This window comes from Apodemus sylvaticus, chromosome 14, assembly GCF_947179515.1.
Source record: "Apodemus sylvaticus chromosome 14, mApoSyl1.1, whole genome shotgun sequence".
NCBI classification, from domain to species: Eukaryota; Metazoa; Chordata; class Mammalia; order Rodentia; family Muridae; genus Apodemus; species Apodemus sylvaticus.
Genome location: NC_067485.1, coordinates 33,251,374 through 33,277,127, shown reverse-complemented (window position 1 = coordinate 33,277,127; position 25,754 = coordinate 33,251,374). Strand labels below are relative to the sequence as shown.

General features: G+C 41.5%; 1 protein-coding gene across 2 annotated transcripts; it reads left to right on the top strand.

Annotated features, from left to right (window-relative positions):
• Nqo2 (N-ribosyldihydronicotinamide:quinone reductase 2) lies at window positions 1-20,260 on the top strand. 2 transcript variants are annotated; one of them, XM_052156823.1, is made up of 7 exons: window positions 1-127; window positions 3,588-3,677; window positions 6,254-6,418; window positions 14,089-14,219; window positions 15,774-15,887; window positions 16,783-16,884; window positions 19,318-20,260. In XM_052156823.1, exons 2-7 carry the CDS (start codon window positions 3,671-3,673, stop codon window positions 19,492-19,494), a joined length of 696 nt encoding a protein of 231 aa, XP_052012783.1. In that variant the 5' UTR covers window positions 1-127; window positions 3,588-3,670; the 3' UTR covers window positions 19,495-20,260. The 2 variants fall into 2 exon arrangements, with proteins under 2 accessions (XP_052012783.1, XP_052012784.1); XM_052156824.1 differs by lacking the exon at window positions 1-127 and adding an exon at window positions 2,586-2,687.
• Window positions 20,261-25,754: the final 5,494 nt, after the last annotated feature.

The following is a 25,754-nucleotide window of genomic DNA, read 5'->3' as shown; positions in this document are numbered from 1 at the left end:
GGCGGGGCTGGGAGCGGACCCAGTGCGCAGCCTCAGTACCTGCAGGCACGCTATAGGCATTCCTGCCCTGGACTCTGTCGTTGTCGCAGTGTGGCGCTGTGTGTAGTGTTTCCTCCAGGAGGCAGAGGTGAGAGTCTGTTCACTGCTTCCCTGGGGCATGCGCGTCCTTTCTGTAAGCAACTTTGGGGATTGGGGGAAATGCGGGACTAAGGAGGTCCCTTCCGGTTTTTAGTTTGCGTTTTAAACTGTGGACCGATATTCCCAAGGTTCCTCGCACCTCGAGCCTTTCCTTAAGTATCAGCAGACGCGTCCACATTGGGTCCAGATCCTGCTTAACAAGAACGGTTGCATTTCATCAGCCCACTCCCGTATAGTGAGCAGTTGTGGGTCTCTGCATATTTTTTATGAAAGGGTAAAAATCGAAGAGAGCAGAGAGCAAAGTTTGTACAGGGTGCCTTCCCTTTCCCTGGAACCTTAAGCAACTGCAGTTTACTCTGCCTTCACGAACTCTGGCTCAGAACAAGTATCAGCTTCTGTAACCTTAATGTGAAACTATGGGTTTTAGTAACCTGTAACTTCTGGAAATCTCAGCCAGAAAGATACAGAATACTGAACTTTTGTGAATCTTAGATGCCTCCAAGGGGGCGGGGCGGGGCGGGGCGGGGGCGGGGCGGGGGGAGGGAAGAAGAGCGTGAGCGAGCAAGCAAGTGCAGTCTAGAAAAAGACAATCTAAGTGAGCACAGAAAACAGGCAGGCATTGATGTCACTGTCGGATAAAATGTAGGCTGTTAGAATGACCACCATATAGCCTGCCTGTGTAGAAAGAGGCATGGGATGTGATAGAGTGAAAATATCAAAATAAGTGCTACATGTTAGGACAAAATTATGTTTAGCTCTACATATCATGTGGCTCATTTTATGTGGCTTGTAGGTTAACAACCACACACACACACACACACACAAACAAACAAAAACAACAACACAAAACCCCGGGTAACTTGCAATTTCCACCTAAGGAGATTTTGAGAGTGAAGAGTCTACATCAGGAGATTATCTCTATGTTCCCATGTCTTATTCTGTGAGAGTTGAGTAAGAGGAAATTTCAGCCCCGATGCATCCAGCCAGCCACACTCAGTTTACTACAATTGTGTAAAACTGGGCTGAGTAGCTCAGATGGGCTGGTGAGGCACTGCAATAAAAGCCCAACTAAGGCGCTCTGGGAATTCCCACTTGTGGGAATCTCAGGATGTGTTTTGCTCATCTGCAGTGGCCCTGGGAACCTTCGAAAAGGTGTATCAACCTTGGGGCTAGCTGCCTAAGGTCCTCTGTTATTCTTAGCATAAAATCTTTACTCTGCCCTATTTAGTCACCCCCACTACTCAGGGTCCCCAGCTATATCAACAGCCACTCACTTCAAACCAGAGCCCAGGTAAATAACCTTTTCTTGCTGTTTCTTGAACCCTTCCAGGTCAGTTTCCACCGGATCCTCACCTGACTGCCTGACAGCTTACTCTCCTGTTCTCTCTCTCTTGCTCCAGGTTTTTGCATGGCTAGCTCAGTGTCACCATTTTACTCGTTGTCTCTGTTTCACCACCCTTTCTGTAACGGGGCAGGCAGAGGAAATGTGGATTTGTGGTGCCTATATAATGTTTAGTGACTAAGATATGAAAAAGTCATCTGATTAGTGCTCTGCTAGAGAGATGAAACTTTTGATCTGCTCTGTAAACATGCATCGTGAACCAAGAGTGGAACTTTGTTCTACTTTTGCTAATCTTTCCCCTAGTCTTAATGTCCATTCCTTGCATAAGTAAACAAATAGGATTGTCTCAAAATCTCATGTCTCAAGTAGTCCAGCAACCTCGGAATCTATTTTCATCTTAGCCATAGTATTTCTCTAATAATTAATATGCCTTTTCGCATGCTTATTAAGTTCATTCGTATAACTTTGGAGAAAAGTCTGAATTGGATTGTTTGGTTTTTCATAAAAGTCAATACTTTTATCTGGGTGTTTGGTTGTGTTTTTTCTTTCTTGTTAATAGCAGGAAATATTGTATATTACTTTTCTGATGCTGTGATAAAATACTGTGACCAAAAGTGACTTGTAGAAGAGTCGATTTTGGCTTATGGTTTTAGAGGAACAACAGTCCATCGAGGCAGGGAAGCATGGCAGCTAGCAGCAGCCCCGATGACAGGAGCAGGGACCTGAGACTTCACAAGCAGGAAGAGGAGAGAGGGGCTGGGAAGTGGAGTAAGTCCATATAATCTCAAATCCTGCCCCCAGTGATACGTTTCCTCCAGCAAGGCTGTATGTCCCCATAATCTCTCCAAACAGCATCACCAAACGGGAACCAAAGGTTCCAATACCAGAGACATATTTCTCATTCAAACCAACACATCCTGCCTCCAGAAAGCTGTCTGGAGATGGCTAGCCAAGACAGTGATGACATGAGCCTCTGTGATGGTTTATATATGCTTGGTCCAGGGCGTGGCACCATTGTGGCCTTGTTGGAGCAGGTGTGTCACTGAGGGCGTGGGCTTTAAGACCCCCATCCTAGCTCCCTGGAAACTAGTTTTCTCCTGTTTGACTTCAGAACAAGATGTAATACTCTTCATTTCTGCCTGCATCACACCTGTCTGGATACTGCCATGTTCCCGCCTTGATGATAATGAACTGAACCCCTGAACCTGTAAGCCAGCTCCGATTAAATGCTGTCCTTCTAAGAGTTGCCTCGGTTATGGTGTCTTGGTTATGGTTTCACAACAGTAAAACCCTAACGAAGAGAGCTTCCTTGTGTTTGAAGCCCATTAGGAAACACATTTTATCCAAAATCATATACTGAAGGGAAGTGTGCTGGAGACAAAACCATAAGGCTTGCTTGCACATGCTAAATCCAAGGTCTTCTAGAATCATGTTATATTACAGCCACATGTATATGTGCCATCTTTCTTACTATTCTGGGCCACCCTGTGACTCCAGAGCAGTGCTTCTCAACCTGTGGGCCACAACCCGTCTGGGGTCAAAGGACCCTTTCACAGGAGTCACATTAAAAGATTATCCTGCATATCAGATTTTTACATAACAGTAGCAATGAAAATAATTTATGATTGGGGGTCACCACAACAAAGGGTGACAGCATCAGGAAGGTTGAGAACCACTGCTCTAGATGGAAGACTGAAGCATGCCTTATTTACAGCTGAGGGAAAGGCCCAGACACCTCTTGATGTCCCCAATGCCCTTTGTCTTAGGAGCCTTGCTTCCTAGCTAAAAGTGAAACCTTGGGATGCAGAAAGGCTGGCTGAGCAGGCACCACTCAGATGTTTGTCTGTGGCTCATTTCCTAGGAGCTCCTCTATAGCTCCTGCATGGAAAGTTCAAGTTCTCCAAAAAAAAAAAAAAAACAAAAACACAGAAAAACATTGGTTTGACATTGTGTGTGGTTTATACCAGGAAACCCACTTCTCCAGAGAGGTTTCCTCATCCTCTGAAAAGCTGTTGTTCAGATGTGTTTGTGAAGCAGCCATTGTGATGCCTACAGTTGGATTCCTGACCTCAACTCTGTCTTCTGTTCTTCCCTTTATTTCTTCCAGAGTGTTACAATAGCCAAGGAGAGTGACAGTACCTGAAACTTTTGGCTGTTATACCAAATCAGAGAATCCATCTCCTCCTCCAAATGGCAGGTAATGACTAGTTATGGGGACATTAGACATTTAGTCAGAAATGGTATCATTTGCTATTAAAAATTCTAAACAACATAGAAGTGCATGTGAACCCATGAGTCACTGTATGTAATTAACTTTTTTGGTACTTTTTACTTACTCTGTCCATTTGAACCTCCATCAAAGTGGGCCACATGCCTATCCTGCTTTTGTCCAGAAACAATTCTAGAGACAAAAAGTATTCAATAAGAACAGTGAGGAAACTAGCTTCTCTTTTTGGCCAAGGTTTGATTCCATCTTTACCTTTTCCCTCCCTTCACAGTACTGGGGAACAAACCCAGCGCCACATTTGTCAGAACCACATACCTGTCTCTGAGCCACACCTCCAGGGCTTCTTTGCTTTGCTTTTATGCCTATTTATTTTACATATATACACACACACATACACATTACAGATACATATAATTTTACAAGTCATTTTTTAATCAGTAATATATAACACTGGCTTCTTTCATTTTTAGAACATGTAGATTTACCTTACTGTGAATGTTATAATGTGTATTTGATACATATTTTCTTTACTTTTGCAGTGTTTATTTGTACATGTCAGACAAGCACTCCACATAGCTATATTATTCCCTTGTACCTGGCTTTGGATTTTTCACCCTCAGTATTAATGAAGTTTGAGGTCGGATCAGTTATGGGGTACTATCTTATAGCATATTTGACACATTTTCTGAAGTGGTACTCATTAGATGGCAGAAGTACTCCTTCCACCACCAATTATGATAACTAGAAACATCTCTACCATTTACAGCTGCAGCCATGACTGGGTACACTTGAGAAACATTGATTGATACAAGTATTTCATTTATATTCATTCTCTTGGAAAGCTTTGTCTTGGAAAGTCCTTTTAGCATTGGAACATTAGAAAATGAAATAAAACTTCATACTTAATTCAACCTTTACATTCAGTTGAATGCCCTGAATGTGTTTGCTTCAAGAAATGTTTTCTATTCAGAGTCCTCGACTAGAAAGTTCAGATCAAATCTTAGCATCAGACAGATTGTCTGTAACATGCTTGCCAAGCACACATGAGATCTAAGTTCAGATCCCTAGTACCCTCACAAATCCAGGCATAGGAGTGCTCGTCTATAACCCAGCATGCAGACAGAGGCATTGGGGCTCTTGGCTAGCCAGTCTAGCCAAATCAGTTCAGTGAGAGACTGTCAAAAAAAAAAAAAAAAAGCCACCGAAGAAAACACCTGATTCAAACCTCTGGGCTCTATACACATGTGTACATTGGTATACTCACATTCACATGCACACATACACACAAGAGTGCATATATAGGTGCACTTGCCTGCGTCAGCACATGAGAAGGCTTGACATTGGAATTGCCTTCTTCACTAATTCTACCTAAGTCTTTAAAATTATTTTATTATGTATGTGTTTGCATGTATGTCTGTGTTCCACATGCATGTCTGGCACTCACAGAGGTCAGAAGAGGGCATCTTCTGCAACTACAGTTTCAGATGGTTTGGTTGTGAGCTGCCATGTGGATACTGAGAATTGAACACAGGTCCTCTAGAATAGCAGTCACTGGGCCATCTCTCCATCCCCTTCAACCTTATTTTGTAAATACAGGGTCTGTAATAGAGTCTAGAGCACACTGACCTAGACTGACTGACCTAGACTGACTGAACTCACGATATTCTCTTGTCTTTATCCCCCACCAGATTATAGGGTTACAGACATGTGCTGACATCTTTGGCTTTTTGATGCATGCCGGGATCCAAATCTAAGTCCTCATGCTTGTTCATGATAGAAACTGTGCCTTCATGACCTGTTCTTAGAATCTTCTTATCTCAATGTCACCACCAAAAACTTGGTCCCACATGGCCTTGTCTCCCACAAGGGACCAGGGTCCGGTTCATCCTATTTTATTTCAGTGTCAGGTCCATGGACCTGGGGGAGATGGAAAGAGACACACTAGTCTGAAGTGTGTCATCATTGCTCACTGCCAATGGAGACCCAAGAGATTAATTCCTATTGTGTTTTATTTTGTTTTCTGTTATAAAGCAAGGCTGAAAACTGTCATAGAGGCTATTCAAAATGGAACAGGCTTTTAAAAGAATTTTGCTGTATGTTTTCTAAAGAGACATGGCTTGGTTCATTGTATTATGAGGAAAGGTTGACTATCTTAATACAGAAATACAGTTCTGAGCACACGATTACCAAATCTCTAGAATCAAAATGCTTGGGTTCTTGAGCACTCACAATTTTGAACTTTCAAATTCGGGGTGTGGACTGACAAAGACTACACAGACATTTCAAAGTCTGAAAAAAATCCAAATTCATTCCTGGTCCCAAACACTTAAAAAATACAAGCTACTCAACTTGTATTATTAGTAAATCTGGACACAGTGCCCTATAACAGCACTGAAATAGTCATTATTATATCACCCATTTAAAAGGCTGCTGAGTTCTTTGGTGCAATGCAGTGATGTGCCTACACATCAATTTTACCCTAGTCTGCACTGGGCTTTGGCAAAAAGGATTTGCTTTTCAAATGAACCATACATTCCCTTTGACAGGTAAGAAAGTGCTCATCGTCTACGCACACCAAGAACCCAAGTCCTTCAATGGGTCCCTGAAGAAAGTGGCTGTTGAGGAACTGGGCAAACAGGGATGCACAGTCACTGTGTCTGATTTATATGCCATGAACTTTGAGCCAAGGGCCACAAGGAACGATATCACTGGTGAGTCCAGCAATAAACCATCTGTCTTAAAGCTTTCTGTGTTTTATAGTTTTTTAAAATGTCAGCAATATTTAACTGTGGCTTCTTCACCTTTCACAGAACACCGAACATAACCAGCTTGGGGGGGGGGTAGATTTATTTGGACTTGCAGTTCTAGGTCAGTGACTGGATCCATTTGCATCACTGCTGCACTGGCTTCTAAGGAGCCTGAGCACAATGAAACTAATTCTGGGGAAAGGGCTTCCTAGGATTTATTTCTATTATAATCAGGTTGCCCAGAGGCATAATCTTCTCAAGGAAAAAATATTCTAGTCCGTTTTCTCTTTCATACCTGTAAGCTGCTACAGATAGGATCTCCTGAGATGCCCCTCAGAAAATTTTCCTACTCTCTGCTGGCTAGTTTTATGGCAACTTGAAACAAGCTAGACTCATTGGAGAGGAGGGAATGTAGATTAAGAAAGTGCCTCTGTAAAATCAGACCATAGGCAAGCCGTAGGGCATTTTTTTAATTTAGTGATTGAGGGGAGGGCTCAGACCACAGTGGGTTGGGCTGCCCCAAGCTGGTGGTCCTGGGTTCTGTAAAAAAGCTGAGCTGAGCAAGCCAGAAGGAACAAGCCAGTGAACAGCACCCCTCCATGGCCTCTACTTCAGCTCCTGCCTCCAGATTCCTGCCCTGTTTGAGTTGCTGTGTTGATTTCCTCCAATGATGAATAGTGAAGTGGAAGTATAAACCTTTTAACCCTTTGCTCCTCAAGTTGCTTTGGCTATGGTGTTTCATCGCAGCAACAGTTACCATAAGACAGAATTTGGTAGCAGGAATGGGTATTGCTGGGACAGACCTAAACTTGTTGCTTTGGGGAGAACTGTGGAAGGACTTTGGAACTTTGGTTGAAAAAAATCCATTGAGTTTGAGTGAGAAAAGCTTGGCGGATGTATTCTGTTGGAGCTTGGAGGAAAAGAATGTTAAGAGAAATGCAAATGATAAAGACCTGACTTGTGAAATTGAAGAGGGAAGTTTGAGAGTTACTTAAAGACTGTAGAGGCCATTGCATGTTTACTATTTTGAATTAAGGTTCTGTGGTTCTAATCACCTGGGGCTGAAGAGTCAGCTGTGATTAACAAATGACCAGAACCATGAAGTGAAATATTTATTTTGCTGGGTGTGTCTGAGTCACTGTTCGATTGCTGTGAAGAGACACCATGACTAAAGCAACTCTTAAAGTATTTCATTGGCGCCTTGCTTACAATTTCAGAGGGTTAGACTGTTATCATCATGGCAGGGAGTGTGGTGGCATGCAGGCAGGCATGGTACTAAAAAAGTAGCTCAGAGCTACATCCTGATCTTCAGGTAAGAAGTAAGACAATGGATCTGGTGTGGGCTTTTAAAACCTCAAAGCCCATTCCCAGTGACACACCTCCTCCACAAGGCTACATCTCTTTATCTTTCCCAGTCCACCAGCTGATGACTAAGTATTCAAATATATGAGCCTGTGGGCACCAATCTATTTCAAACCACCACAGTGATATAGATGCTGGTTAGCTAGAGATGAGAAATTAGTAGTAATTAAGAAGAAACCAGCATCACTGAGGTAAAATCTTCCAGGAACTGTTTGCTGAGAATCAACACACAGAATAATACCTATTTATATCTATACCTATATCTAGATAGATATATATACATATATATATGTGTGTGTATGTACATAGAATTTAATATCTGATCAAGCTAGGTCACTGTCACTTCCTAGATTTTGTGATTGTTTTACTTTAGTTTTCTATAAAATCTTGAAGTAAGCATTCCTGATTAAAAAAGAAATTCAGTGCTGTTTCCTAAGGACCCATTAACCATATAGGTGAACTCGGAGAATTCTGTGATGCTGCTTCATGCTCTTCAAGAGAATGATGTGATCTTTCATTTGCTCTGGATTCCCTCCCTCCCTCCTTTACCTGTGACCCTCCTTCCTCGGGTTTATTGAGACGGTTTTTTTTTTAAGCTATTAATGTATTTATGTATTTATTTATTCCTGTTACCACATAATAGTGTAAGTCCATTTAAATTTTTTTATGTATTTATATGTATATATTTTAGGAAGTTTCTATGAGAGTAGGTTTTCATAACACTTTTTTTTATTGCTTTTATTTATTTAGTTTTTACAGTCTAGTTGTTGCCCTCTTCCTAGTCCACTCTCCCACAGTTCCTCCTCCTCCCTTTCCATACTCCCCTTCCATCTCCAAGAGGATGTTCCCCCACCCCACTATGCCTTCCCACTCCTGGGGCCTCAAGTCTCTCAAGGTTTAGGAGCATCTTCTCCCAGTGAGGCCAGACTAGGCAGTTCTCTGCTGTATATGTGTTGAGGCGATGGGGGGGGGGGAGGGGGGGGGAGGCGGGGGGGGGGAGGGTGGGGGGGGGTGGAGGCGGGGAATGCACGGTACCAGCTGGTGTATGCTGCCTGGTTGGCTGCTCAGTGTCTGAGAGATCTCAGGGGTCCAGGTTAGTTGAGACTGCTAGGCTTCCGATGGGGTTGTCCCCCTTCTCAGCTTCTTCCTGCCTTTCTCTAATTCAACCACAGGGACCTGACTTCAGTCCAGTGGTTGGGTATAAGTATCTGTGTCTGTCTCAGTCAGCTGCTTGTTGAGCCTCTCAGAGGACAGCTATGCTAGGCTCCTGTCTGTAAGCACACCACAGCATCAGTAATAGTGTCAGGCCTTGGGGCCTCCCCTTGAGATGGATCCTAAGTTGGGCCAGTCACTGGACTGCCTTTCCCTTAGTCTCTTCTCCATATTTGTCCCTACAGTTCTTTTAGACAGGAACAATTCTGGGTCAGAATTTTTGACTGTGGGATGGCAACCCATCTCTCCACTTGAAGCCTTGTCTTTCTACTGCACCTGGACTTTATGGGTTCCCTCCCCCAACTGTTGGGCATTTCATCTAAGGTCCCTCCCTTTAAGTCCTGAGAGTCTCTCACCTCCCAGGTCTCTGGCACATTCTAGAGGGTCCCCCTTATCCCCCACCCTCCCCCAGGTTGCATATTTCCATTCATTCTGCTAGATCTCTGGGCTTCTCTCCTGTCTCCCTCCCAATGATTATGTTCCCCTATTCTCCTTTTCCTACCCTCTCCCACCCAGATCCCTCCCTCTGTCTGCCTCCCATGATTGCTTTCTTCTCTCTCCCAAGTAGGATTGAAGCAACCTTGCTTGAGCCCTTATGCTTGTTAAACCTTCTTGAGTTCTATGGATTGTATCCTGGGTTGTATTCTGTACTCTTTTGGCTAATATACATTTATTAGTGAGTACATATCATGCATGTCCTTTTAAGTCTGAGTTAATTCACTCAGGATGGTATTTTCTAGTTCCATCCATTTGCCTGCAGAACTCATGATGTCCTCATTCTTAATAGCTGAATAGTATTCCATTGTGTAAATGAACCACATTTGCTGTATCCATTCTTCCATTGTGGGACATCTAGGTTGTTTCCAGCTTCTGGCTATCACAGATAAGGCTGCTATGAACATAGTGGAGCATATACCCCTGTGGTATGGTAGGTACATCTTCTGGGCATATGCCCAAGAGTGGTATAGCTGGGTCTTCAGCTAGATCTATTTCCAGTTTTCTGAGGAACCTCCAAATTGATCCAGAGTGGCTGTACCAGTTTGTAATCCCACAAGCAATAGATGAATGTTCCTCTTTCTTCACATCCTCACCAGCATATGCTGTAACCTGAGTTTTTGATATTAGCCATTCTGATTGGTGTAAGGTAGAATCTCGGTCATTTTGATTTGCATTTCCCTGATGACTAAGGACTCTTTAAGTGCTTCTCAGCCATTTGAGATTCCTCTTCTGTGAACTTTCTGTTTAGCTTTATATCCCACTTTTTTTTATTGTGTTGTTTGGTTTTTTGGAGGTTAGCTTCTTGAGTTCTTTATAGATTTTGGATATTAGCCCTATGCTGGATATAGGATTAGTGAAGTTTTTTTCCAAACTCTAGATTGCAGATTTGTCCTATTGACTATGTTTTTTGCCTTACAGAAGCTTTCCAGTTTCGTGAGGTCTCATTTATCAATCTTGATCTTAGAGCCTGAGCTATTGGAGTTCTGTTTAGGAAATCCCTCCCATGCCAATGAGTTCTAGGCTCTTTCCCACTTTCTCTTCTATTAGATTCAGTGTATCAGATTTTATGTTGAGGTCCTTGATCCACCTGGACTTGATCTTTGTGCATGGTGGCAAATATGGATCCATTTTCTTTTTTTTTTTTCTACATACCAACTGCCAGTTAGACCAGCACCATTTATTGAAGGTGCTTTCTTTTTTCCATTTTATATTTTTGGCTTCTTTGTCAAAGATCAAGTGTACATAAGTATGTGGGTTTATTTCTGGGTCTTCAATTCTACTCTATTGATAGACCTGTCTGTCTCTGTACCAATACCATGTGGTTTTTTTTTTTTAATCACTATTTCTCTGTAGTACAGCTTGAGGTCAGAGATGGTAATTACTCCAGAAGTTCTTTTATTGTTAAGAATTGTTTTTGATATCCTGTTTTTTTTTTTTTTTTTTTTTTTTTTGGTTTTCCATATGAAATTGAGAATTTCTTTTTCCATTATGTAAAGAATTGTGTTGGAATTTTGATGAGGATTGCATTGAATCTATAGATTGCTTTTGGAAAGATTGCCATTTTTACTATTTTAATCCTACCAATCCATGAGTATGGGAGATCTCTCTGTTTTCTGAGGTCTTCTTCTATTTCTTTCTTGAGAGACTTGAAGTTCTTGTCCTATAGATCTTTCACCTATTTGGTTAGAGTTACCCCAAGATATTTTATATTATTTGTGACTACCATGAAGGGTTTTGTTTCCCTCTTTTCTTTCTCAGCCTTTTATCATTTGTAGAAAGGAAGGCTACAAAAAGAAGCAAACACACCCAAGAGGGGTAGATGGCAGGAAATAGTCAAACTCAGGGCCAAAATCAACCAAATAGAAACAATGAGAATGATACAAAGAATCAACAAAACCAGGAGCTGGTTCTTTGAGAAAATCAACAAGATAGATAAGCCCCTAGCCAAACTACTAAAGGGCACAGAGACAGTATCCAAATTAACAAAATTGGAAATGAAAAGTGAGACATAACAACAGAAACTGAGGAAATTTAAAAATCAGATCCTACTACAAAAGCCTATACTCTACAAAACTGGAAAATCCAGATGAAGTGGATGATTTTCTAGACAGATACCATGTACCAAAGTTAAATCAAGATCAGGTAAACTATCTAAACAGTCCCATATCCCCTCAGGAAATAGAAGAAGTCATTAAAAACCTCCCAACCAAAAAATGCCCAGGACCAGATGGCTTTAGTGTAGAATTCTACCATACCTTAAAAGAAGAGCTAATACAAACACTTCTCAAACTACTCCATAGAAAGAGAAGAAACACTACCTAATTCATTTTATGAAGCTATAATTAACCTAAATCACACAAAGACCCAACAAAGAAAGAGAACTTCAGACCAATTTTGCTTATGAATATCAATCCAAAAATACCCAATAAATTTCTAGCAAACTGGATCCAAGAACACATCAAGACCATCATCCACCACAAACAAGTAGGCTTTATCACAGGGATGCAAGGTTGGTTCAATATACAAAAATCCATCAACGTAATCCACTATATAAACAAACTCAAAGGAAAAAGTCACATGATCATCTCATTAGCTGCTGAAAAAAGCCTTTGACAAAGTACAACAACACCCCTTCACATTTAAAGTCTTGGAAAGATCAGGAATTCAAGGCACATACCTAAACATAATAAAAGCAATATACAGCAAGCCAATAGCCAATTAAATTAAATGGAGATACTTGAAGGAATCCCACTAAAATCAGGGACTAGACAAGGCTTCCCACTTTTCCTTTATCTATTCAATATAGTACTCAAAGTTCTAGCTAGAACAATACGACAACAAAAGGAGATCAAGGGGTTAGAAATTGGCGAAGAAGAAGTAGAGGTATCACTATTTGCAGGTGATATAGCATGCATAAGCAAACCCAAAAGTTCTACCAGAGAACTTCTACAGCTGATAAACAACTTCAGCAAAGTGGCTGGATATAAAATTAACTCAAACAAATCAGTAGCCTTCCTTTATTGAAATGCCTTATCCCATGGATTTTAATAGGTCTGTATCCAACCAACCCTAACTTTCATATTGGTAGTAATGAATTAATTGATTTTATGAGGGCATGACCAACCAGACATGTGACCAACTATCTGCAAATAATTTTACCTTAATTTTTTCGAGTATTAGTAATACCCCTAATTTCCATCTCTTCCTTTAATAGAGGTAAAAAGGTATTCACTGTCTATACAGTTGGGAGCTGTGTAGACTACAACTCCAGATATAGTCTGTAACATCCCAATCTTTCTTTTAATATTTTTGTGTATTTATGTTTGCTTGCCTCTAAGTGTACCATAGGCATGCCAGTGTCTGAGAAGGCAGGGATGGGGTATCAGAACTCCTGGGATTTGAATTACAGAACATTATAATCTATCTTTTTTTTTGGTGGGGGGGGGAAGGGTTTCAAGATGGGGTTTTCTGTATAGCCCTAGCTGTCCTAGAACTCACTCTGTAGACCAGGCTGGCCTCAAACTCAAGATATCAGCCTGCCTCTGCCTCCAAAGTGCTGTGATTAGAGGCATACGCCACCACTGCCTGGCATAACCTGTCTTATATGGGTTGCTGACCAAACCTTGATCCTCTGGAAGAATACCAAATACTCTCAATCAGAGCCTTCTCTCCATCTCTCTCCCATTTTTTCAAACATCAGTCCAGGCTAGGGATATATCATAATAGTTGAATGCTTGATCCACAAGTTCAAGGCCAGTACTATATTCATTTAATATAGTGAGGGTTTTGAATAACATTGTCTATAAGGATCTCTTTACTGAAGCAGGTAAGTGTTCTAACAAATATAATACAGCAGAACAGGGACTAAGAATATAAAGTGCAGAAAGGTGTCAGACCCAGTTCCCTTGGATACTGAAGGACTACTGTAAGTGCAAAGGACCTAAGTAAACTTGGGCTAAATGTAATGTGGAGGCCATACCCCATCTGATAGCCTCTCCAGAACATCCCAGCTTTTTCTGTAATGTAATTCCACTCTAGGGGGTCCCTGTAAAGCACAGAAAAGCAGAGTGAGAAGAAATGCTCAATATTTTTCAGTTATAAAAAGGACTGATTTACTTTGCATTGAGATTCCTCTCAGAGGCCTTGAGTTTGCACTCTAGTCTTGATGCCATGCATGGGGAGGGTGGTCACATCAGTCTTAGGCCACCACACCTGCAGGGCCACTTCTGCTTCCTGGGACTCACATGGCACTAAGTACCTACCTTCTCACAAGTCTTGGCTTCCTTTCTACTAAGTCAGGAATTTTAGTGATCTCATGGGCTGTTGGGGGAGATATAATAAGTGATCTGTGCAGAGCACAGCTCCTGGAAGACAGGAAGCAGTCTTACCAGTGTGGTTCTCCCAGCATTCTCTGTCGGCCTGATCTCAAGGCTGAGCTTCTAGTCAGGTCACAGGAAATTCCTAAGGCTTTGGTGAGCTCAGACCACACAGCAGTTTTTGAAAGGTTGGGGCAAGCTGGGCATACTCCTCGATAAATGAAAACTTGGCCTTTTCTTTGCTAGGTGCTCTCTCTAACCCTGAAGTCTTCAGTTATGGGTTAGAAACCTATGAAGCCTACAAGAAGAAAGCTCTGACCAGTGACATACTTGAAGAGCAGAGAAAGGTGAAAGAAGCTGATCTAGTGATATTTCAGGTTTGTTTGGGTTTTTTTTTCCTCAGTTGTAGAGAATCTTCCTATGAATAAACACTTGAACACTGCATTTGGAACCAGTATGTTTTAGGACATGTACACAGTTACTTGAAATACCTTTCCTAGTTATAACTCTAGTTAGAACACTTACCTGCTTCAGTAAAGAGATCCTTATGGACAATGTTGTTCAAAACCCTCACTCCTGAAGTCAGTATGAATAAAAAATGTACCCATGGCCCAGTGGTCCCAGAATCATCTGAATTGTGCCAGTATTGCTGCTTTCATCCTCCCAAAGTCACTGTCCCAGGCATGCCAACTAGCTGGAGCCAGATTTCTATGCACAATTGCTTATCAAGGCAGTTTGGACCAACTCTTATATTAAGTGCCCTGACCATTAACAAGACAACCTTGTTTACACACACACACACATATATACACATATATATATACACATACATACATATATACATACTATATACACATTCACACATACATATATATATATACTATATATACATTATATACATACTATATACACATACATATATACATATACACATACACATACATATTGTGTGTGTGTATGTGTATGTGTGTGTGTGTCCCAAGAAGATAAAGTTGCTACTTAAGGAACTAGACCAACAGACTGACTTCTAGGAGCCCTAATTCAATATGGCCACTCCTGCCAGAACTGGACAGGGTACAGGTAACATGTACCTATAACAATCTGGGTAGTCATATAAGCAAGTGCTTCTAAAGTGTTGTTACACTGACTGAAATCCAAGACAAACTCAAAAGGAAGGGTGGGTTGGTCCAGTATATAAGGGCTCTACTCAACCTGAGTCCTTTGGATGAGAATGGCCATGGCAGCACTTCCGGAGAGCTCTGCTCTCCCCAGATGTCCATCATGCAAGGACTTCACTGACCCAAAGTCTCTGTTTTTACTTCCTATCTTAATCTGGGTTACTACTGCTGTGATGAAACACCATGACCAAAAGCTAATCGAGGGAGGGGGGAAGGGCTTGTTTGGCTTATACTTCCACATCCATAGACCATCACTGAAGAAGTCAGGACAGGAACTCAAACAGGGACAGAATCTTGAGGCAGGAGCTAATGCAAAGGCCACAGAGGAGTGCTGCTGCTAACTGGCTTGCTCCATGTGACTTGCTCGCATGCTTTCTTAGAGAACTCAGAACCACCAATTCAGGGATGGCACCACCCACCATGATCAGAGCTCTCCCCACTTTGATCACTAATTTAAAAAATGCCCTACAAACTTGCCTACATCCTGATCTTATGGAAGCATTTTCTTGATTGGGCTCCCTCCTCTCAGATGTCGTTAGCTTGTATCAAACTAACATAAAACTATCCAGCACACTTCCTCAGAACCATAGTCAGCTCTACCCCTCTCCCCACTGTGCCCATGTTGTGTCCCCACTAGGCTGATCCTGTAGGCTACCTTTGACTACTGGGTGTCCTTGGAGGAGAGATCAGTAGAACGAATGTATGAACCCTGCCTAAGATGGCATAATCTGTCTCTGCTTTTTCCCTCTCCAGTTTCCACTATACTGGTTCAGCGTTCCAGCAATCCTAAAAGGTTGGATGGATAGGGTGCTGTGCCAAGGGTTTGCCTTCGATATTCCAGGCTTTTATGACTCTGGTTTTCTCAAGGTATGTGCTCTAGAGATAAGGATCACTACAGATATGTCCAGTGGAAGGAAGGTGAGGGCATCTATCAACTTATATTTCTAGTTTGAATTTTTGCATTAGATATGTAAATATTCATTAAGCAGTTAATTATGCACAGCACACTTTATGGATGACAAGTACCTCATGTTTTTAATTTACAGAGTAGTGGAGGGGTATATGCATCCACAGTGATCTACACACAAGGAAAGGAAGTATGGGCTGGATACTGAGCAGGGGTGAATGACATGGACAGTACCATTATCAGCCCCAGTGCCAGGGTACCAACTCTGTGACAGTCTGGCTGGTATCGTATACCAGTTGACACCTTTGGGTCCATATGCCTACCCTGGGGGGCTGGTAATCACACATTTCCTATATTATAGGAGACAGGCTGTGAAACCTGGTAGGATCTATATCTTATTGAGAGAATGTTCTGCTAAGCAAATGGCCTTAAATTCTTAATAATTTCATAAATTAAATGTATATGATGAAAATGAACCAGGTAATCAAGATGCTGACCTTCATGGCACAGTCATCCTGTGTAAGCCCCATCACCTTTCCTTTAGCCAGCCCTGTGGTCAGTATCTCAGTTCTCAGGGTGGCTCTGAAACCTAGTTCCCTCTAGAAGTCCTGCATGTTAGAAGTTTGATGTTCACTTGTCTCTTTGCTGCCTGCTCTGTCCCCATCCCTGTTAGGGCATCATTTGTCATCTTTAGATGGGCCCATAAGACATGGGAGGATTACATCTATCTACCCTGGAAAGAACCTGACCTCAGACTCCCTTCTGGCTGTCATAAACCTGTGTACTACACCACAGGAGCACAATTTCCTCTTCTTGCAGTCACATGATGCATTTATCTTTCTCCCCTACCTATAGGGTAAATTAGCCCTCCTTTCCTTAACCACGGGAGGTACAGCAGAGATGTACACAAAAGCTGGGGCCAATGGAGATTTCCGGTACTTCCTGTGGCCACTTCAGGTAAACCTGCCTTGTGAACCTTCTCTACTTTGCTGGCCCACTGGACAACCCCTTACCCTGGACCATACACACGTCTTGTAAGCTTGGCACTCCTTATCGTTCTGACTCCCGACTAGATAGAGAAAATAATAACATTTTGTCCTTATTTTATTTTTTTTAAATTGATACCAGTGTAAAGGCTGGCTAAGAGGGAAAACATACCACTTCTGATAATGTTTGACCCAAAGTTGAACCAAACCTAGTTAGCCTGCTGTCTGTTTTCTGGGGACTGATGGCTCTGAGGTGAGACCAGGTATACGGGTATGAGTGATGAGCATCAGCAAGGCCTAGCGATCTCTCCCCAGACTTACAATCATCTATGAAGCTAGCACCACGCCTTAGCCTTGGCGAGAGGTACCACAGACCCTGTGATACGGATAGCTTCACCTGAGCCTCTGAACAACCTAGACAGATGAATAGCTGAAGAATAGCCCTCTACAGAAGGTAGAGGCAATGACAGAGTGAGTTCCAGCAGGCTAAGATGCCCCTGTGCTTGGAACTCCCTGAGGAGGGACAGAGAACAAGAGGCAGGCTTCAGGGCGAAGACTCTTAGGGAGTCCTTGAAACGAAAATGGATGTGCTCCAGTGATGGGGAAAGCTTGTACTTAATAGTTGGAGAGATTAAACCAGGAAAGGGTATAACATTTGAAGTGTAAATAAAGAAAATATCTAATAAAAATAGTTGGAGAGATAGCTTTTGTGAACATAGACGTCTTGGGCAGAAGCTGCAGGAAGCTGTGTCTGTGGTGGAGCAAGTGCTGAGTGCACAAAGCCAGGAGTTTGAGCTCCAGCTCCCTCTAAGCTGGTTGTGGCAGTGCATGCCCACAGTTACCACTTGGGGGGTAGAGGCAGGAGGATCAGAAGTTCAGAGTCATCCTCAGCGACACAAGTTTGAGGCCAGACTGAGGTACAGGAGTCCTTGTCTCAAAATAATAAAAATTGAGATTTGTCTCTCTTCTTTCTAGGTTCACATCCCTTACTCATTTCTACTGGCATTTTTAACTGGTTTGCCAGCTCTTTGTTAGTGAAATTATCCTACTGTGTCTTTCCAAAACAAAAGAGTTTCCTTTATATAGACAGTATATATTTAAGTTCATCCCTTGTCTTTGTTCTTTGCTCTCATATTTGTGTTATGGAAGTGTGTGTGTGTGTGTGTGTGTGTGTGTGTGTGTGTGTGTGTGTGTGTATGCGTGCGCGCACTTCCCTGTGCATGCACTGTGTGAATGCTAGAGGTAGTTTCAAATAAATTCCTTGATGACTGACTACCTTATTTTTTGAGATTACATCTCTCATTGACCATGGTGCTTGCTGGTTTGGCTTTGACTGGATGGCTAGTGAGTCCTGGGGTCTGCCTGCCTTTGTTCCTCTCCCCACATATACAGGAGTTACAGGTCCAATGCTGCCATACCCACTGAGTACTCTTCACTCTGAGCCACTGCTCAGTCCCCAGTAAATGAAATCCATTTTCATTATGGATTCATTAAATGAAATCATTAACAGCTGATTTCCATAAATCATAACATCTGAGAGAAAGTAATATAAAAACATATGTGTGGGTTTTTTGACCTCTAATTCCACCTGATAGGGAAGGCTTAGATGAGTGTGTGAGTTTTTAAAATCATAGTTCAAAAGACCAAGTGGGATATTTCTAGGGAGAAACTAGGCTTGGTTTGAAAGATGATTCCAGTTAGTGGCTTAGTGGTGCTCCATTAAGGGCAATTACAGTCTGTGCGTGTCACTCTCTGAAGGCTAGCCATTTTCACACATGACCTTGACTAACCTTAAATCTTGTTTTAAAAAACATGTACTTTATCCCAGTTTATAACAAAATATAGTATAAGGTAAACATTATTTACAAAGTTTAAAAGTCCACTTAATCTATACCTCTAGAAAGAATTACTTGTAATTTATTTCCTAATGGCCTAGATAGATCCTTACATTGAAAATGTCTATTACTAGTTATTATTTTACATAAGTGGTATATAACAAACACTGCTTAAAATTTGTTTTTACAAGTATGGTCAACAGCTTTCTACAAAAGCACATCATAGCTAAAATTACCTCTCTTAGTACTGAATATATAATGTATTTTGACAAATATATCATATTTGGCAAATAGCATATTTGGAAAAATAACATAATATGCCAAATCTATCAAAACTATGTTTAGTGGTCGATTCATTAGTGAATATCTGTCTGATAATTCCAGCTGCCAGGTTCTCCTAATGAAACACTCTATCCTGTAGCTATCCAGAAGTGAGCTGTTATCGATTACTTTGTAGCACTGTTTCATTATATGCTAAAGCTTATTCACATCATTTTCCCTATTTACTAGTTTAACTAAATGTACATAAAGAATGTGATTATGCTCATTTCTTTTCTTTACGGCTTCAGCATGGAACATTGCACTTCTGTGGATTTAACGTCCTTGCCCCGCAGATCAGTTTTGGTCTTGATGTTTCATCAGAAGAAGAGAGAAAAGTGATGCTGGCATCATGGGCCCAGCGGCTGAAGAGCATCTGGAAGGAAGAGCCCATCCACTGCACACCCCCTTGGTACTTCCAAAAGTAACACTTTGTGCTCTGAGTACAGCTGACAAGCAACACAGTGAGACCTGAAGCATGTGCAAAGAGCAGGTTGTGCTGTGTCCTGAGATGTATTTAACAGTGCCCACCAATGAGTGTCTTCAGTGTCATACAGCTAGATCAGATATTTCAAAAATCATCTTATTGCACTGTATTAGTTCTGCCTGGTCATTCACTCATTTTTCAGTTCTTTAATGTTTCCCTAAAATTTCTCCTGCTACTTTCTAGCAAGCCTTTGTGGTATAGTTTTTTGAACACATTTCACTCAGTTTCCTGTGAGAATTGTCATCTTCAAATGACTTCTATCTGTAGTTTCTTTATATTCCTTTCCACTTTATATTCCTTTTCTCCTCTTCAATAGCATCAAACCCTTATTCATTTATTAAAATGTTTAGTGTATGCATGCATACACATGCCACTGTGTGTGTGTGTGTGTGTGTGTGTGTGTGTAAGTTGTGGTGATTTGAATGAGATGGCCCCATAGACTTATATGTTGACTATTTAGTCTCCAGTTGGTAGAACTGTTTGAGAAAGATTAGGAAGTGTGGCTGCAGTATGTAATGGAAGTAATGGATGCAGTATCATTAGTGGCAGGTTTTGTGGTTTCAAGACTAGAGTCATCCCCAAATGTGCCTCTTTGCCTCCTGCTTTTGTATGAAGATGTGAACTCTCAGCTGTCCCTACCTTTGTTCTGCCATCATGGACTCTAATTCTCTAAAACCACAAGCCCAATTAAATGCTTTCTTTTATTAGTTGCCTTGGCCATGGTGTTTTTTTCACAGCAAAAGAAACCTTAACTTAATGCAGAAGTCACAGGACAACCTGCAGAAATTGGTTCTCTCCTTCTATCATGTTCCACATGCCAAATTCAGGTCACCAGGCTTGGTTGAGCCATCTTGCCAGCTCTAGATCCCTTTTCATCTGTATTTTCTTCATCTTTTTTGCTGTAATCAGAAGTTTGTCCAAATATTTGTCTTGCAAGTCTTTTTCATCAAATACTTACTCGGAGCCTTTGCTTTCAAATTCTAATTTTTCAGAGCCATTTTACCCCACTTATTTTCAGAACAACCTTTTTCTAGTTTTTTATTTAAATTTTTTTCTTACAATATATTGATTATGTTCTTTTCCTCCACTAGTTCCTCCCTACCTCCCTTCCCACTCATTAAGACATAAATTAGTATAAGATGCAGTGAAAACACTGCATATCTATGTTGGCTCCAGTAGCATTCAATGAACCTCCCCATCATCTCAGCCTGGTCTCCATAGTCCTCTGTAAACGCATTCAATGCTTGAAGGGGGTTTCCAGCTACCAGGCCTCCATCAAAGGTTTGATTGCAATGACTTGCTAGCCCCACATTTCTCCAGCATCCAGAAGTTAATCCTGGGCTTCTGACTAACAGAACTTTTTCACTGGTTATTGCTTTGGTATCTCTTCTATGACTGAAGAAATAGGACTAAGCTTATGATAAGGAAATGCAGGTTTAGGAGGCCAAGAAAAAATAGGCAGTCCCAGAAGAAACAAACGCCCTTGATAATGCATCTCTTTCCCTCCCCTCCCTCCTTTCCTCCCTCCCCTCCCCTCCTCCTTCCCTCCCCCTCAGGAATGAGTTTGACAATTCTGATCTCTCCCTTTGCTTAGCAAACTATAACCACAATGAGCATGGAAGGTGGGGAGACAGCAATACCCACCTTTAGAGCCTCATCCTGGGGCCCTTGTGAATTGCTGGACACCACAGTACTAGGAAATAGGAATTCTGTCCTGGTCCTCCAGCTCCCCATTTCTAGTACTGGATGAGAGGACAGGAATTCCAAATGGAGGGAACCTTGGTGCCTTCCCAGGTTTCAGAAGTCACTACTGTTGAGGTTTTGTTTTTTACTGTTTATTGTAATGCTAAAAAGCTGGCCTCCAGAATCTGGAGTTTGCACATAGCCTCTAGGACCCTGTTCCCAGGTTAGTTCTGATTGGTGAATAAATATGCTATATGCCATCTTTTAGAAAAAAATACAACTATACCTTGGAAGTTGATATCCTCAGCTTAGCCTCACACATCTAAGGATATTAAATTCTTCCTCCCAAGCAAAATCACCAGCACTTCCAGAGTTGAGACTTTGCTCACATCTAATCAGCTCCATCACCTACACTTAAATCCTGCATCACCAGGGCACTGGAAATTGCTTCCCTACAAAGAAAAGGAAATGGCCACAGCCAGGGTTATGTTATTAGGCAAACCATTCCCTTAGGAACACAGGGCCTTTGTGACTTTGCAAAATCCTTGTCTCTGTGGAGTTCAGTTCCCTGAGCCACTCTGAGCAGAAGTGAGCAACAAAGAAGGAAGCACTGCTTAATGTCAGAAAAAGCAGGGAGAGTGTAGTGGAAAATCCAGGCAGCTCCAGTATCTAAAGGACAGAGGTGCTGGCAGAAGTCTCTAAGTGGAGGAAACAAACCCCAGACAGACAACAAATCCTGGCAAAATGTAGGGATCAGGAATTAGGCGTTTTGTGAGCAATTCCATGATGGAGGTGGGATAGCATCCTTGGAGAAACCCATCTTGTCCCATGAGGCTCTCACATTGGCTAGGTAAACTAGTAGGCACACAGATGAGAGAATTAATGAAGTAAAGAGATCTGAACAGATGCTAGACAGATAGAGGACTTTGTGGTTAAAGTGCTTACTGTGCAAGCATGGGAACCTGATTTTGGGTCTCGAGCAACCACCCAAAAAGCTGGGTATGTGCTTGCAACCCCAGTGCTAGAGTGTGGATACAAACAGATCCCAGACTTTACCGGCCAGCCCTTCCAACCAAAAGGTCATGCTCCAAGATCAGTGACAGAGCATATCTCAAAAAGAAAGTGACTGAGGAAGACATCCCAACAACTTGGCCCAACAAAGCTAACCCTTCACCCAACAAAAGTCTGACCAAGTAAGAAAATAAATGAAAAAGACAAAGATTAGAGGCATGGCAAATTGAAAAAAAAAGACATTAATTTCATAGAAAACATTAATTGGTTGCCAGGTTTAATAAATATTACATGGATCAAGCATCATTAAAAAAAACCCTACAATTAGACATAGCACAGTGAAACCATTCAACACACAGGTAAAATGGAAGTGATTGCAAAAATGAATAACCAGATCCAGACCTTAAGAGAAAAATTCAGACATTTAATAGATTAAAATGAGATGGTTTTCAATGAAAGAACATTACTAAAGACATTTCATAATATTGTATGTATTTTAGAAGGGCAATCATTTAAGAAATGGCTGAAATGCAGTGGACATGGGGAACAAGGACAGTGGTAAATGTGTTAACTCTAGGCAAATAATTAGTATGAAATTATTATAACATTGTCCAATTCACAGTGTGGCAGCTTAGGCAGGGGAATGCAATGGTAATACTCAGGAAATAATGTGTAAGATGGCATAATCTTAAATAAAAACAGCTACTTCAAGTGGCAAGTATATATTCAGGTTTCTAGAGTTACCTAAAATAAAAGCTAACAGCCAACTTAGTGGAGGACAAAATAGAAAATTAAAAAAAAAAAAATCCCAATTACCCAAAAGAAAGTAAGAATGGAGGAAAACTGAGAGGTATGATGGCGTGTGTCTCTGTATCTAGTATTTAGGAGGCAGAAGGACCAGGGGTTTAAGGTCAGCTTCAGCTGCATAGTAATTTCAGGGCCAGCCTATGCTACATGAGACTGTGTCACAAATAGCAAAGGGAGGAAGAGAAGGAAAAGGGGGGAGAAAAGGAGAGAGGAATGGAAAAAAAGGAAAAAACAGAGAAAGGGAATTGTGATGGTTGTATATGCTTGGCCCAGGGAGTGGAGCTATTAGGAGGTGTGGCCTTGTTAGAGTAGGTGTGTCACTGTAGGCATGAGAAGCTAGTCTGCTCCTGTTTGTCTTCAGATGAAGATGTAGAACTCTCAGCTCCCCCTGACCCCCTGATCCCCTGCCTGGATGCTGCTATGTTCCTGGCTTGATGTTAATGGACTGAACCTCTGATATAAGCCAGCCCCAATTAAATTAGAGTTGCCTTGGTCATGGTGTCTATTCACAGCGGTAAAACCCTAAGACAGGAGGAAATAAATAAGACAAACTGAAGGCACATGATATGCAATAGTGGGGCAAAAACAGGAAAGGGGAAATATGGAAAAGAGTAAATCATACAAATACAGATATGCCAGGTATAGCAATATTCCCTTTATAACTACCCACATATAAATGGTGGCCCCATAAAAGTACTGTGGAGTAGAATTCCTATTATGATGAACACATAGTTTCCATCACACTATAGCATAGCACATTATTCCTGTGTCTGTAGTGACAGTATAGTGATTTTGATGTAGATATATAACTCATAAACCACAGGTAGCTGAATTTAATTTTGAAATTAAGTTTACCTGTCTTGGATGATATTCTGGTCCATTTCTTTATTTTGTGATCCAGACATACTATAATTTTTTTCCTTCCATAGTATTTTACATTTTCAGTTTACCTGGTTTTACTATTTTCTTTTTCTTCCATTCTCATCTTCCTTTGAATGACCTCCAGTTCTATCCCTCTACTAATTTGGCCGCCATATAGTCAAATGAAAATTTTACTCTCTAGTCCTGGGTAGGGTGCCCCGATCTAAAGAATCCCTGAGACTTGTTTTACCTTATCAGATATAATCCTGCCACATGCCCTGTGATCTCAGTTAGGTTCCTTAGCAACTCTTTTTAAAATAATAATAACAACAATAATAATAGCTTTAAACCCACTGTGTTGGTTATATAGTTATATTTTTTCCTGTGATAAAATACCATGCTAAGAAAGGCATGGTATGCCCAAAGGAGATGGCTGATCTCATACACATGCAGGATGCAAGAGAAAGCAAATGAAAAGCGGGGCAAGACTATAAACCCTCATAGCCCATCCCTAGGATGTACTTCCCCCTGCACCTACTAAAGATTCCCTAACTTCCCAAACAGTACCACCTACTGGGGAACAAATATTCAGATATTTGAGCCTGTGGGGGCATTTCACAACTAAACTCTCACACCTATCAAAATTCAATATGTGACTATTGAAAAGAAAATGAAGTGTGACCTTTTTTAAAAGTTTATCCAATACAAAATAATCTTATACTTCAGTGAGATTATTCTACTTCAATGAGTGATCATGTTCACAACCAAAGTCACCCTTTAAACTGGAACTCAGTTGCTGAGCTAGCCCCAGTCTCAGGTTTTTTGTTAGCACCAGGGGGCATAGGAGTCCTTCTGTAGGTGTCTCTGTCTGCCTCCTCTCTTGTGAATCTTGCAGGTGGTTCACCCTCTAGAACTTTAGGCCAAGGCCTGCCAGTCTGAGGATGGCTGTGGTGCAGGCTGTGGCAGGCACTATCTCCAGAAGTAGCTGAAGTAATCTCAGAGATACTGGATACCTTCATTTGTAAGGTACCAATAGAAATGTCTCCGGGCACCCCAATTACAGCAGTTATTGGGTTAGGATGCTAACTTCTCACCATAATGGCCCTTTAACCTGAAATTCTTTCTTAACAACATAACACAAATGCATGTGTAGTGACCATCAGGAGGTGTATGGGAGCCTCCCCAATCTGCTCCTGCCTCCCCTTAGCCTGACACCAGCTACCTTACCCAGAATCCTAACATGGTTTAAAAAGGGACATCACAAGAAGCTAGCATTAGATGATGTATTAAAAAGACCTCTAATGAGCACTTAAAAATACTTTCACAATTACCCCATCTCAAACAAGGTAGTGCAGGCCTCCGTGAGAACTGGTCCTTTTGGATAGACAGTTCTTGGGAGGGAAGACTCCCAAGTCTCATGTTTTGATTGGGTTTGTTTCATAGTTACCACAGAAGAAAAATGTAGAAAATGCTTGTGGTATACTAACTCTTTCTGTATTTAAGTTACTGTGACTGACATATAATTATAATTAAATTCTGAACTGAAAATATGGACGGAAAGGAGGGGGAAGGAAGGAACAAAAGAAGGAAGAGAGGGAAGAAGGAAGGAAAGAAGGCAGGAAGGCAGGAAGGAAGGAAGGAAGGAAAGAGAAAAGGAAGGCAGGAAGGAAGGAAGGAAGGAAGGAAGGAAGGAAGGAAGGAAGGAAGGAAGGAAGGAAGGAAGGTAGGTCTATAGGCAAACAGCTCCTTTACATAGCTTCGAGGCTTGAGAGACTACACAGCCTTCATTACAGTAAGGTTGGGTACATCTTGTTTGCCAGTGTAAGGTGTTTAAGCATA

Coding starts and splice junctions, on each gene's coding strand:
- Nqo2 (XM_052156823.1), top strand. Junction 6,419..14,088: donor CACAAGGAACGATATCACTG/GTGAGTCCAGCA, acceptor TTTCTTTGCTAG/GTGCTCTCTCTAACCCTGAA. Junction 14,220..15,773: donor CTGATCTAGTGATATTTCAG/GTTTGTTTGGGT, acceptor TTCCCTCTCCAG/TTTCCACTATACTGGTTCAG.